The 13,699-nt window shown below is 38.4% G+C and overlaps 2 protein-coding genes and 1 pseudogene across 2 annotated transcripts; 1 reads left to right on the top strand and 2 right to left on the bottom strand.

The window, feature by feature from the left end:
* Positions 1-1,150: 1,150 nt before the first annotated feature.
* On the bottom strand, positions 1,151-4,687 carry LOC149038397 (uncharacterized). The gene is made up of 3 exons (XM_089183677.1): positions 2,617-4,687; positions 1,785-2,334; positions 1,151-1,543 (listed from the first exon to the last, which is right to left on the bottom strand). The coding sequence occupies exons 1-2, from the start codon at positions 2,976-2,978 to the stop codon at positions 2,235-2,237; spliced, it is 462 nt and encodes a 153-aa protein (XP_089039803.1). The 5' UTR covers positions 2,979-4,687; the 3' UTR covers positions 1,151-1,543; positions 1,785-2,234.
* A 2,312-nt stretch (positions 4,688-6,999) lies between these two features.
* Positions 7,000-8,808, top strand: LOC113670453 (uncharacterized). The gene has a single exon (XM_089183619.1). The coding sequence runs from the start codon at positions 7,037-7,039 to the stop codon at positions 8,639-8,641; it is 1,605 nt and encodes a 534-aa protein (XP_089039745.1). The 5' UTR covers positions 7,000-7,036; the 3' UTR covers positions 8,642-8,808.
* A 1,430-nt stretch (positions 8,809-10,238) lies between these two features.
* On the bottom strand, positions 10,239-12,268 carry LOC149038398 (uncharacterized; annotated as a pseudogene).
* Between the last annotated feature and the right edge of the window lie 1,431 nt (positions 12,269-13,699).

Consider the following 13,699-nt stretch of genomic DNA (forward strand, 5'->3'; position numbering starts at 1 on the left):
AATAGTCAGCGATACTACACGTTAAAACGTCTAATAAGATATATGTATTAGTACTGTCATGATACTGAGTGCAATTCGGAGTTAATAAGCACGAAAAAATTTTTCAAAGAACACAAAATTTACAGTTGTTATCCTCCACGAGGTCTCAGGGAATTAGGTGAACACGCGCACAGGGCACGTTGTAACACCCTCGCACGTTAATGACTTGACACGCTTACCGTGCAGATATGCGCATAAAAAAAATTGATTTTAGAGAGCGTGTTCGTAGCCATTGTTCGTATCTGGCTAACACGGTAGAGGTTTGTTTCTATAACACACTAGATTTTCTTTTAACACTTTAAGTTCCTTTGTTTCCTTAACACGCATGCTTATCTTGTACAATCCAGCTTACTTTGTTACTTGTGTTTGTCAGCTCTTTAATTGTAGGATGGTGTTTGTAAAGTATATTGCTTACAGAATATAAGCGAAAATGAAGAAGATCTTCTGTCCTATTCGAAAGTTGTAATGAAAAACGAAACATTCACGGAAAATCATGGCTTTTTCCCTCAGGATTTTCACGAGGAATTCAGTGGACTCGAAGTGTTTCAGGTCAAGAGGAGCTCAGTTTAAACACACGAATTACTTTTTTAAAAATTAATTCTTGCCTTGTAAAATATAAAATCCATATCGTTCCACGCAGTTAATAAGCTCAGTCCCGAATCTTTGTAGATCCTTCAGCAACAGATCTCGCCTCCATGTTAAGTTGCACTGTAGATATTGAGTATCGTATCGGGCGGGTGTATCGGTGAGCTAAAAAGCCTCACAGCCTAGAACGTACTTCTCTTTCAAATCGAAAGCAACTTTAAGATGCGTGTCATAAAATTGGCACGGTCACCGTGTTATATCGTGCAAAGTTGCAAGCAAGATCTTAACACGTACCGTGCGAAGCAAGACAATGACTGCGTGCGAGCGTGTCGCGTGCGTGCGTTCACCTTATTCCCTGAAATCCCGTGGAGGATTACAATTTACTTATTACACCAAACTGCAAGAGAAATCGTGTTATTACTTGTTAATAATGTACATGAAAAAACATCACAGAAAGTCAAAACACACGGAAGTTTTAAAGCGTACGTGCGTTATTTGTAATGTGCACACGTATTACAGCGAATGTCAGACGACTCGCCCCAAAGACAATTAGCCCCAGACGATTAACCTCCAGTCTCCAGACGATTAGCCCCCAGTCTTAGTAAATGTGAAGAGAAGTACAGCTGTTGGTAATTGACTTTTATAGAGTTGGTGGCTCCTAAAGGAGCCGTTTTTGTGTGTGGTTGTTAATCTTTATTAAAAATTTACATCGGTTGAACAAGGTGAAAACAGGCTTCCAGAGGCTCTTTCGAATTCCTTTGGCCGTCCTCATATTGTTTCCATATTTCGCTAGAGTAGATGGAATCTTCTTTCAATCTTTTTAGTAGGGAGGTATGGTAAAGCCATAAATTGTTTTATGAGTTGGTGGGTACCGCGGTCATTTCTGTAGGCATCTTCAGTGGAGTCCAAGCCCTTGTACCTAAAATAGAAAGGCAAAATGTAATATTCTGTTGGTTAAATGATAAGCTAGTTTCATTCCGAACCTGACTGCGCGAATTTGAATTTGCCTTATTGTGGTACATAGACGGAATTTCAAACTGTACCGCCAGTCTAAACACTTCTAACAATAATAAAGTGAATTATTGCCGATTTATTTAGCCAATCGAGAATTTTGAAACTGTAAACTTATAATTATTTAACAGCTTCACATATGATCTTACCTTTCTCCATAGGGCTTGTGTCCAGTGGAATGAACACCCTTTATGCGGCACATCTGGAAGGTTCTGGCGGAGAGCGCTCCAAACAGCATTTTTTAAATCCAGCATTACCTTAGTGACTCTCGGTGGGCGAGGGAGGATGGCTGATTTAAGTTGTTTCAAAGATACCTGAAGTTACTTAAACTAATGATCATATGCTTACCTTAACATTTTCACAGAAGAAGCCATCTAGGATATGTTCTATTTGTAGGTCGAAGTCTAAGTCCTTCGGGTCTTGCTGTCGTTACTGCTGGCGGGTGCGGTTAGCGGTTCTCTGCAGGCTGTCAACGCGGGGAAGGCAGGGACGAAGAGCATCTGTTAGTTCATTGGGGAGCACATCGTTGACCACCTCCGACGCAGGTCTGAAGAAGTTTTGTTTAGCTTCCTGCTTAACTAGGTACTTGATTTTCGCGGCTACCATACCAACGACTGGTGCAGCATGGTTGTGGTAGTTTCTGCCAAACTCGAACACTTTACCTGGTCTTTGCCCAACGGTGGCTTTGCAGCGGTTTCCCTATTAAAATTTAGCGGGAAAGAAATTAAAATTACGTATCTATGCACATACACTCTTTTTTCCTATGAGAATATATTTTATAAGAATATGGGCCGTAAAAAATATATTCCTATAAAAGAGTGTAGATGTGCTAGTAACTCTGATTCATGGTCATGACTATCGAAAGCTCTAACTTACCTACTTACTTACTCACAGAATTTTATGCAATTTCAATTTGAAGTTTAGATAACCATAACTTATATAACTTACATTATTGTAAGTTATTACACAAAAAAATCTTACCGTAGGACGAATAGTGCATTGCCAGTGGGTTGCATCCAGGCGCCGCCTCTTACGTTATAGCTGAATCCGCAGCTGTCACTAAACTTTCGCTTTCCCCTCTCGCTGGCATCCTCCATGATCTGAAATGCCAGTGTCTGGTCTGCTTGCTCAACTGAATGGGGTGTTGGTCCCTCGATGGTGGATTCGTCAGTGGTCGGCTGGATTGCAGGTTCGTACACTGTTGATCTGATGGCGGATTCTGCATTGGCTTCTTCAATGGTCGAAGTGGTCGAAGGCTCCGCAAGCTGATCAAACGAGTCTCCTTCAGGGTTGGACTCTTCGGGCTCAAGGATATCTGTTGACAGGATAACAATAATTAACATCAGTTTCTGTATGGTTTTTGTTATGACGATTTATAACCAGATTATCAACTATCACAATCAACTATCAAAGTAAAGAAATTCAATTGTTCAATTATTTCACTTAAATAAGTAAAATTTGGCGAAAAAAATACCTTATCGCTATTTTGCTCGAGTTGAAGTCAACGTCACGATCGACCGATACGGAGGTTTCACTTAAGGCAGTACTTTCAGCCTCAGGGATGTCGCATGTTAAACCGGCAACGCCAGTCGATAGACGTACCAGTTTAAACTGCGTCTCGGTATTCGAACTGTGATTACTGCAAACGGAGGCAGCCATCACAATAGAGGCCTTAAGGAAGATCGAAGACATCGTAACGTAGATCGCGATTTGATTCACTTGTTAGAGTTGCTGTCTCACCTCAAATTAACATTCGCACGATGCCATGTGATATCTTCACACCTTCACACCCCAACAAGATCGAAATATCCTTTACGCCATTGGAAAATTAGTATCCTCCAATCAGCTTCTTTATTCAACACAGAACCAGAAACCTTACGCTGGTACAAGCACGCTATACGAAGGATCCAATTTCTGTTTCCGAAACCGGTATTGCACTTAAAGCTTGACAAACAGTTCTCTACCAGGCTGCCAACAAAGGGGTGTTGGTCGAGCGAATTGTCTCGAATAGCGCGAATAGTCTCGAATGGTGCGAATAGTGGCGAACAGTAGAGAATACTCCCGAATTGTGGATTCGTTGATCAATTGGAGCAATAGACACAGATAAATTCGACCAAGAAAGCTCTGTGAAAAAAAAAAAACTAAAAACAATAAGCTACGTCCTGCGTTAGTTATCCAAATAAGCAACAAAATTCCTTTCCTATACCACGTTGCTGCGAGGTTGACTGCGACGAATTGGCTACCAAATTTCTGTCATTTGTCATTATTCTCACACCGATTTGCCTTTACTCAATGAGCATTCAGTTCTTTTGTGTACCTGTTTAGTAGAAAAACCCTCGCGTTAAAACCCGAATCGAAAATGAGCTCAGTGTCCCTTCTATCACTGTATTCTTGAAATATAAACTCGTCTACAGGATGATAATACCATTCTCGACTGGTGCTTTTCATATCCACTTTTCCTGCTTTTGATGCTCAGTCGAGTGAAAAGGGAAAAGTTTAGAGACAATGGCCACTTTGTTTTCTTAATCCTAACAGCCTCAGGGTGGCTGAAAGTGGTGTCCATCGCTCTAAACCTGTCAAATTATAACCCAACGACACACATCAAAAGCCACACACTGCATAAGGACCAATAGTCCGTGAGGGAAATAGTGCTTAGGACTATATGAAGGTGCACACTTGCATACACTGGAAGAGAATCATTTTGCTTACTTTGTTAAACACGTGGTCAATTCTCAAAAGCCCTTAAGGCCACTTCGCTTGAAAGCACAGCTTATGACACGAACCAACGCTGGAAACAAATAATTAAATGTTTTTTGTCCATAATTGAATAGTATGGCTGTCTGTATTTAAAGTCTAAATTTTAAATGAACACAGGCAGGTTTAACAACTATGACAATAACTCATAGAAAAATAACTAGTGACAAAAACATATATTCATTCATGTCTCGATGTTTCTGCATCTCTGAATTCTCAGGAACTAGATTTAAAGTGGACGATTCGTTCTAGAGAGAGTGTGCCCTCTTAGCAGCCTCTCTATACAGTGTACTTATGAAAAGCAGAAGAAGAAACTATCAAGCCACTAAACTCTTCCGAGTTCTGCGGATCATAGCAAACTGTATTCATGAATAAAACTGACATTCTCTCGAGTCAACAGAAGCTCGTAGAGAAGAAAATGATCGAAAGCTCATTTTCGATTCGGGTTTTAACCCGAGGGTTTTTCTACTTAACAGGTCCACAAAAGAACTGAATGCTCATTGAGTAAAGGTATCGAGCTGTTTAATTGCCGTAGAACAAATGAAGTCTTGTCATCGTGAAAGCATCTGATAGGATGTGTTGAAATAAGTGGTTAAAGATGATCGCGTAAGTTTCGAAAATACTGTCAACTTACTCTACGTATAAATTCATATCGAGGTAATCTCTGATGTCTCACATCCGTAGTACACGATTTTATCTACATACAGCGCACTCCAAATACACTTTCTTGAAAGGTTTCGAATGATAAATTTTCTACAATTCCTGCATCAATATGCATATCTGAATACACTTTCTATATGCATATCAGAATTAAGTGTTAGGACTTGCCATTTTTTTATTAAGAAGAAAGGCGCGTGCATGAGTGAACGCCGTGTAAACGGAAAACAATGGCGTCCTTACAAGCTCTTTTTTTTTATCATGCCCAGGACCTCGCATGCTTGTTGTCTAAAAGTTTTCTGTCGTCGCCTGTCGCAAATATACCTTGGATTCAGAAAAGACTAAAAGACTGCTTGCCTTCCACAAGCTGAGCGGGTCGATTTTGTTCTCCTCGTTGCCAGGTTTTGGTGACTGCAACGTGTCAATAATCTTGAGCAGTACACGCCCACTTCAGGCTCATCAGGGTCGTAATGCATGAAACTGTTTAATTACGGTGAAAAATTAGAAAACTATAAGCAAACGCAGAAATTATTTATTAGGGAAGCGAAGTCCTGTCTTTATGAAAGCACATGAAAGGATATTTTGACATATCAAGTGGTTACTTTTTGAACAAAACTAAAAAAAAAATGACTAGGGTCTTCAAAGGCTCTTTGTATTGAAAATTTTCGCTATACTGGCTCAATCAGTATTGGATATTGATGCAAAATGCATCTGAAATTAGGAAGAATAAAATATTTTATTCGACACATTACTAAAGAGAGCGATCATCATTGAAAAAACTTATGGCAGCTTACCTAGAAATAATAAATGGATATTGGGAAGCTTCAGTTTAAGTTGGCCGATCATCGTTATTTTGAAACACTTCATAAATGTTCACTGAACAGCACTGAAGCAGTGAAATCTAGAAACTTCGGTTTCTTGTTACCCTGAAATGCAGTGGAAGCTTTTTCAATCCGCCCTCAAGATTCCAGCAACAATTCTCCTTACTGTCTGCTATTTCGTTTATCAAGCTTTCAGCTCTGAGAATTTTTTGTTGAATGAAACAAGTTCCTTTATTAATTATCATTTATTAATAATTTTTTAATATTAGTTATTAATATTTACTATGATTATTTTTCAAATTATTGACCGGAAGCTTATTTTCGATATGGTGTTTGCGCCAACAACTCACACAAAAGGGTAAAGTACTCATTTGACAAATACTTTCGAGCCGTTTCAATCATCGTGTATGAATGGAAAACGATTTGCATACGTAAGCATTGTGCAACGAGGAAGTGAAGTTCCGTCATACACGAAAATTATCTCTTTGCCAAAGAAATCAGTATTTTTCGAGACTGGTCGTTAAATAAGAGGTCTTTGATGACCTTACAGAACAAAGCTCATAGGCTAAAATTGGCGTAGAAGTGATTGATATTCTATTTGTTCAATGAGGTGTAGTAATTTACTTTCAGATCTATTCTGTCGTCTCACAATCTCAGTATATTTATTACCGACTAATCGTTGACATCTTGTCTCTTGGATTTTAACGCAGTACAGTATAGTGGTGGATTCCACTGGTCGACACTTGGCCTGTTTCTGTGTAATGAAAATGAGGCTTTATACCAGATCCCTTCACAGGGCTAGATGGCTTTTGCTTTGTTAGCGCTCTCACTAAACTTTCATACTAAAAAAACTAGAGCTTATTCGAAACACGTTCATTAGATGTCAACAAGCTGAAGTATTTATTCTGACTACCTCTTTATAAGGATGCATTTAAAATTCAAACGTTAGAAATACATATCATTAATAATATTGACCGTCAATATCTCTTTTCCCCAAATTTTCAGTAGTCAATATTTTCGCTAACATTCAGATGGCCGGAGTGTTGTTTCTGCTTTGTTAGCACTTTTACTTTCGAAACATCATGGTAAAAACATGCAGCTTATTCGAAACATGTTCATTCGGTATCGAAGACCTCAAGTGTGCACTCGAAGACTCTGTGACGCGGACAATGACCAACAGTTTGGTGATTGAATTTTTTGCCCGTGTTTTATTCAGCTTCACACGCGGCGTGACAGAGCATTACGACCCTGATGAGCCTGAAGTGGAGATCTTTGGATATAACGATAGCTTAAGCAGTGAGGGTCGAGAGTGGAATTGTCAGCCCGTTGATAAACCTATTTATCAGGAATATTCACCGCCATCGGACGACGATAATTATCTCTTGTCAGTTGGTAATTCTCGAGTTAGATATCGGGTCATTGACGCGAGCTCACCTGACGAAGATGGAGACGAACAGCAAGATGAAGATAATGAAATGGCTTGGAAGCAATTCAGACCATCCGTTCTTCGCATAGTTTGTCAATCAATGTACATCGGCGCATTAATTTCACTTTTAACTCCAGCCATCTTTGGCCTTTTTCACGTCATGATCTGTTACGTCTCTTATGAAATAGTACTTAACTGCCAATTTCACCCGAATGAGACAATCCCAGTTAAAATACAGTGGATCAGAACATTGTCTGACGTGATAAGTGTTGCCTTTCTTTACATGTGGTTCTTTGTAGGAATGCTATTTCTTTTTCGACCGTATCAGTTAAAGGGCGTGAAAAGAAAACTTATTCTTGTTGATTTTGTCTTGTTCTGTGTGGATACAGTGTATCGTGTTGTCCTTCAAGTCTTTGGAATATCTCATTCCAAGCTTTCTGTGACTCAGAAGATTCCTCTCTTCGTTATATTTCTAATTAGCATATGTTGGCAAGTTTATCTTCTAGTAAATCACTTCCGGAACCTGTCGAGGAGAGCGACTTTATTTATAAAATTGACGACACCTTACTGCTCCGTTCTCTTTCTTGCCGTCTTAGTAGCAACGCTTATTTATCCAATGTACAACAAACAAACTGAAAGTGGAAAACTCCTCATTGCACTCTTCTCGCCTCTCTTTGGAGTAATCTTTAAGGTAGTCTCACGACTTTGCACTCAACGCTTGAAGAAAATTGTTCATCCAGGATACTCCTACGTCTTGTTAGTGACGTTGTATCTTGGATCAGCGATCATGTTTCGAGTAATGCAGGCAGAACTTGACAACCTCAATTTCATCGCTGTTCTTGGAATAATCCACGGCGCGATAGAAGTTTTAGAACGAAGTGCTATGGTTTTCATTGATCATATTTGTCATGTAATCTTGAAAAGAAGATCAGCTCCGTGGGGAAGTTATCGCACTCCTCGCCGCGAGAGACTAATGGCTGATATCGTCATCATAAGCATGTTGTCTGAATCAACTGCTATTGTGTGTGTTAACGGATTGTTGTACGTATACCAATTCATTTACTTACAAAACACATCATTGTTGAAACTGCTTCAGAAATTTGTTATTCATACATCAGTTCCGCTGGTCATTGAATGGTTTTTCACCGGCGTGTCCCTGGCCATCGAGACTCGCTTTCAGAATATCGCGGTTATGGCTGTTTGGCGCAAAAGATGGCAAAGACACATTTTGGTTGCGATAACTAACCTGGTTCCCTTGGTTATTTGGACAACAACACATCTCGTGGAAGTTGTGCATGGGCGCTTTGATGAGTCTAAAAATCACCCTTGCAAAATGCCCTTTTCATAGAGAGCTTCTCAAAACTAAGTGCCGGCGGTCTTTCAGCCTTCCTTGTGTTAATTGAATTGTGTTGGTGTCAGAGACTGTTGACATATTACACTTACTGGTTATTATCATCCAACTGCTCAAAGTAGAGTACAAATAACGGGCGATTAGAGCACAAATATCCCGCGATATTGTACGGTTATTTGGACAATTTGTTGTTTTGTGCTATAAAAAAACCTGTTTAACCAGTCGACTGCGCGCGCTACGCTTCTCTATCCGTTTTGCTTTTCCTGCCTCAAAGGAAATGAGCAGAAAGACTTAGCAGAAAGTAGTTGGATAATAAATAACTTATTAGACGTTTTAGTGTGTAGTATCGTTGAGTATTTTTAAATCTCGTGAGATTTTAAAATTAATGGTCTGAACTTCACACTTGAATATAATTTCTCATGTAATCATGCTAGAATTCAATGCAGTGAACCAAACCCCTGCTTCAGAGTTCTGAAAATAGACTTAAACCAATCTGTTCTAAAGTTTCAAACTATTCGCCAAACTTAATTAGATGCAGTGTTGGTAAACTTTTGCTCTTTAAGTACAACTGCTGGTGCGCAACTGAAAAGTCCCATACTTCATCCTGAGGGGTGGGGTGAGAATTAAGAAAAGAGGTTGCACTATTGACTGTAATGTCTCATCTTTCAATTTACTAAATGTCTGAGTGGAAGAGCCAGATGGGAGAATATTTGACTCGAGATCATGACCGAGAGCCAAACATTTTCCTGTCCTTAATATTATGTGAAAACTTAATTAAGTAATTGTTTTATTACACGTTTTTTGAAACAATTTGCCAAAGGAGACACTTCTCACTTAGTTTGCAAAAGTTTAAGAGCAGACTTTGGACTCAACATGATAACCTAATATCTGTTGCCGATGCCGGGTTATCATGTCAACTTCATACGCCTATGTATATTGACTGAATTCTCTCCAACAAATCAGAGTTTTCGTAGTTACTCTATTGTATAAAAATATTCCTTTTTACTTTGTTAATGTCAGAAAAGCAAGGATAGTTGTATATTAACAGAGAATTACATTGGCGACATAAACGTTTGAACGTCCACAAAATCAATAATAAGTTTGAAATCACTCGTTCTGTAACTACAGAATTTTACACTCAGCAAAATTAAAGCAATTAAGAACTGATTTACTCTTCTCATTTCAAGTATTAACGATACTCCAGGCTTATATAGTACTGATATAACAATTCGATCGGTTCTCGGTGCTTGGTGAACGGAACAACATTTTTCTCCCGAGTATAGGCTGAGTGATTTGAAAACTCTTTGCGTGTTTTATTAGCCTTTATAGTGAGTTATCAAGCCTCTATACCCCTAGAGAGTGCAGTTTATACCTTTATTCAATAGCTGTTGGTCAATCGATACAATAAAAGTTATGATTAACCGATTATGTGTGTGGTACCTCAGTCATTTTATTCTAGGAAATGACAAACACTTGTACAATTCTTTGAAAGAATAACAAAGTCATGTCTCGAGATAAATTGAGTGAACCTGTCTATTTTCCACTCAGTTTGAGCTCTTATCTATCAGATCCAGGTAAATATAACTCAGTAAAATCAGTATAAAGTATAAATCAGTAAAATTTCTATGTTAGACCTGCTGGACCACAATGCTAAGGGAACTGCATTAACAATTGCTACAAGTACATGTCTTTCCATCTTTTCCGCCAAACGGCCATGACGGCCATGTTCTGATAGTGAGTTTCTATCACAAGAGATACGTTGGTGAAAAACCCCTCAATCAGCAGTAAGATTGATGTTTGGATGATCAACAAGTTTGCAAAGGTTTCGTTTTCCACGTAAATAAGTTGATAGAAGAAGAAAACGCCATTGGCAGACACGAGGCCGATTGACTCATACAACTTACTTACAATAGAAGTATCAGCCATTAGTCTCTCGCGGCGAGGAGTGCGAAAACTTCCTCAAGGAGCTGATTTTCTTTTCCAAAGCACGTGGCAGAAGTGATTAATGATAACCATCATGCTTCTTTCTAAAACTTTATGCAACACTGTGAATTATTCCAAGAGCAGCCATGGATTGTAAACTGTCTTAGTCGGCTTGCAATACTCGAAACAAAACAGCTGAGCCAAAATACCCCGGCACCAATAACACATACGAATATCCCGGATGTATAAATTTCCACAACCGCTGAACGGAAATCCTTGAAATTACTTTCAGAACAACTCCAACAAGCGGAGCGGAAATAGCGATCAGAAGTTTACCTTCCTTGTTTAGTTCGATGTAAGCTGGGTATAAAGAAAAAGCTGGGACGAAAGCCAGAATGTCGCTAAAACAGGTCGGAAGAATCATTTAAAAGAAAAATTTGCCCGTTGTTTTCTCGAGCGTCCACTTAAAAAATGCTTCATTAAAAAATAAACTTGCACGGATGTGCTCATAAGAAACAAGATGGAAAGGGATCTTTTGCTTTGTGAAAGACTTTGACTGATTTATTCGTAACGCTTGTAGAACAACGCGATAAAGTGTGTCCAAGCCATACAATAGAAAAGTTGCTAGGACAAGCTTTCTCTTCACCCCGATCACCTGAAATGGGCGAAATAACAAAACCACAGTTACAAAGAACCACATGTATATAAAAGCATAGGAGAGGATACCAGATATTGAACTGATCCATTGAACTTAAACTGGAATTGACTGGTAGGAGTGAAACTAACAGTTGAGTTCAGTCTTATACGGGAGATAAATGACCGACATAAATAATGAGCCTATGACATTGGACGTTATCATTGAAATCAATGCTCCAATATACATTACTTTACCCACTGTGAAGAAAGCAGATGGTCTGAGCCGCTTCCAAGCCATTGATTGCTCTTCATCTTGTTTGCTGCTGAGTGTCTTTTCATTTTCTCCTGGTGCGCACGCATCTATACATCTCACATTAAGACTTGATGAAGGACGATAAGTAAAAGCTGTGTCCCTTCTATCTGAATTCTTGGAATATAAACTCGTCTACAGGATGATAATACCATTCTTGACCGGTGCTTTCCAATGGATCTAAGCCAGAGGATTCCGCTGTAAATTCAGGTTCTTCAGGATTGTAATGCTCTGTTACACCTCGTGTGAAACTATACACGATGTGACCAAAAACTTCTATCAATGTACTGCTACTCATTTTGGAATGATTTACTTTTACAACGAACGTTGAGATACAACAGGAAGATTTCAACTGACTTTCGATTTCAATTTTAACATTCACATTTTCCCGATTATTTTCCAATTTTTATTGTTCTTTTTAATGTGTGTTATGTCATTTCTAGAAGTTGGACATGGATGCGCATGAATATGGAAACTTTCAATGGTGCTTTGGACATTCGATATTTTCTAAACTTTTTCCTCGGGTGTTAATATTTGGTGTCGTGGGCGACAATCCCTAATCACAGACATGCAAAATAAAAAAGGCCGAGGAGCGGTTGATATACGAATTAAAGTGAAAAGGCTTACCCAGTTTTGATCCCAATGCGCAGTTTTTTGCAGACAACTGGTAGATGTTGTTACATTACAGAAGAAAATCACTGAAACTCATTTGACTCATTATTCTCAGCTATTTTTAGCAGGAAAGGAAATATCTAGATCTGAATGGATGCTTTCACACAGATGTAGCTGGACTGACTAAGAGATCAAGTTTGGGAACAATCATATTCTTAATGATTACCGGTAGATTGCAATTAAAATAAAATCAGACCTGCGTAACCTAGACAATATCCGTAAATTTTCAGATTTCATTCGAAACTAAAAATTAGTTAATACTGAAAGAGCATTTATTGTATTCTTCGCGAGCTTATTCATCTCACGGTGGGGGCTGAAGCAGACCATCCAAGATTCTTCTCAGATATAATACGTATGTCAAAACAAATGATTATATCGATCATAATTACTAAAATCTCACAATTTTGAGATTCATTCAAAACTGTATGATACATCAACAACTGAAAGTTAATATAGAGCATTTATTGCAAGCTAATTTATCTCACGGCGGGAGCTGAATCAGACCATCCAAGATTCTTCTTAGATATAATACGTATGTCAAGACAAATAATTATATCGATCAAATTTACTCTAATGCTCACATAGTTCCGTGATCTTGCCGCTTTTGATCTCAAAGCCTTTTTAAATATACCTCATACGGAAGCAAGTTGTACTATGATGATATTAGCCAGTTCGGCACATTCTATTCAATCAGCATTGCCATAACGTCAATCGTGCCAATGTCGGGCTTAATTCTCTAACCAACAAAACAACTTATTTTGGGTCTTTGAAACTTCTATAGGAAACTATATTGTTATTTCTTGGTAAGGAAATTATTATTTGATGTAAATATCCAAACAAGGATAATTTTTTTAAAAAATATTCAAATGTAAAATCAGCTATAGTTATTCCTTTAATAGGAAAAGATTAATAAGTGAGCTACATACATTATGTTGCAGTCAAAGGAGAGTAATTTCGTTTCATTACGATATTATGATGCCACACTGAATTCAAATGTATTGGTGAAGTTGGTGCATTAATTTGTGCTCTGTTGGTGGTGTCTGTATCAAGAAGGGTTACTCCTTTACATTTCGGCTACAAACGTGTTTACCGCTAAAAACCAGTTGATTGAGTTAAAAGGCTGTGGCCCAAAAGGCATCTTGTAAGGTTGAGTATTATCACCAAAGGGAACATGAAAAACGTTTATGAAGTATGCATATATGCATACATATGGCACCGCATTGACAATTGCTACGAGTGTGTGTCTCTTCCATTTTTCTTTCCAAACAGCCATGGCAGCCATGCATGTTCTGATAACTCTTTGCCAAAGAAATAACCATTTTTCGAGACTGATTGTAAAATAAGAGTTCTTTAGTGAAATGTTTGCTTAAAGAACAAAGTTCTTAGGCCAAAATTGGCCTAGAAGTGATTGATATTCTCAGTGATCAATGAGGTGTAGTATTTACTTTCAGAGCTACACTCAATCATGGATTTTAGAGAACAATGCACCTAATATCAGACAAAAGAAAAGAATA

The sequence above is a fragment of the Pocillopora damicornis genome, chromosome 10 (genome assembly GCF_964200805.1).
Source record: "Pocillopora damicornis chromosome 10, jaPocDami1.2, whole genome shotgun sequence".
NCBI lineage: Eukaryota > Metazoa > Cnidaria > Anthozoa > Scleractinia > Pocilloporidae > Pocillopora > Pocillopora damicornis.

Coding starts and splice junctions, on each gene's coding strand:
- LOC149038397 (XM_089183677.1), bottom strand. CDS start 2,978: ATGTTAATTATTGTTATCCTGTCAACAGATATCCTTGAGCCCGAAGAG. Junction 2,335..2,616: donor AATGCACTATTCGTCCTACG/GTAAGATTTTTT, acceptor AAATTTTAATAG/GGAAACCGCTGCAAAGCCAC.
- LOC113670453 (XM_089183619.1), top strand. CDS start 7,037: ATGACCAACAGTTTGGTGATTGAATTTTTTGCCCGTGTTTTATTCAGC.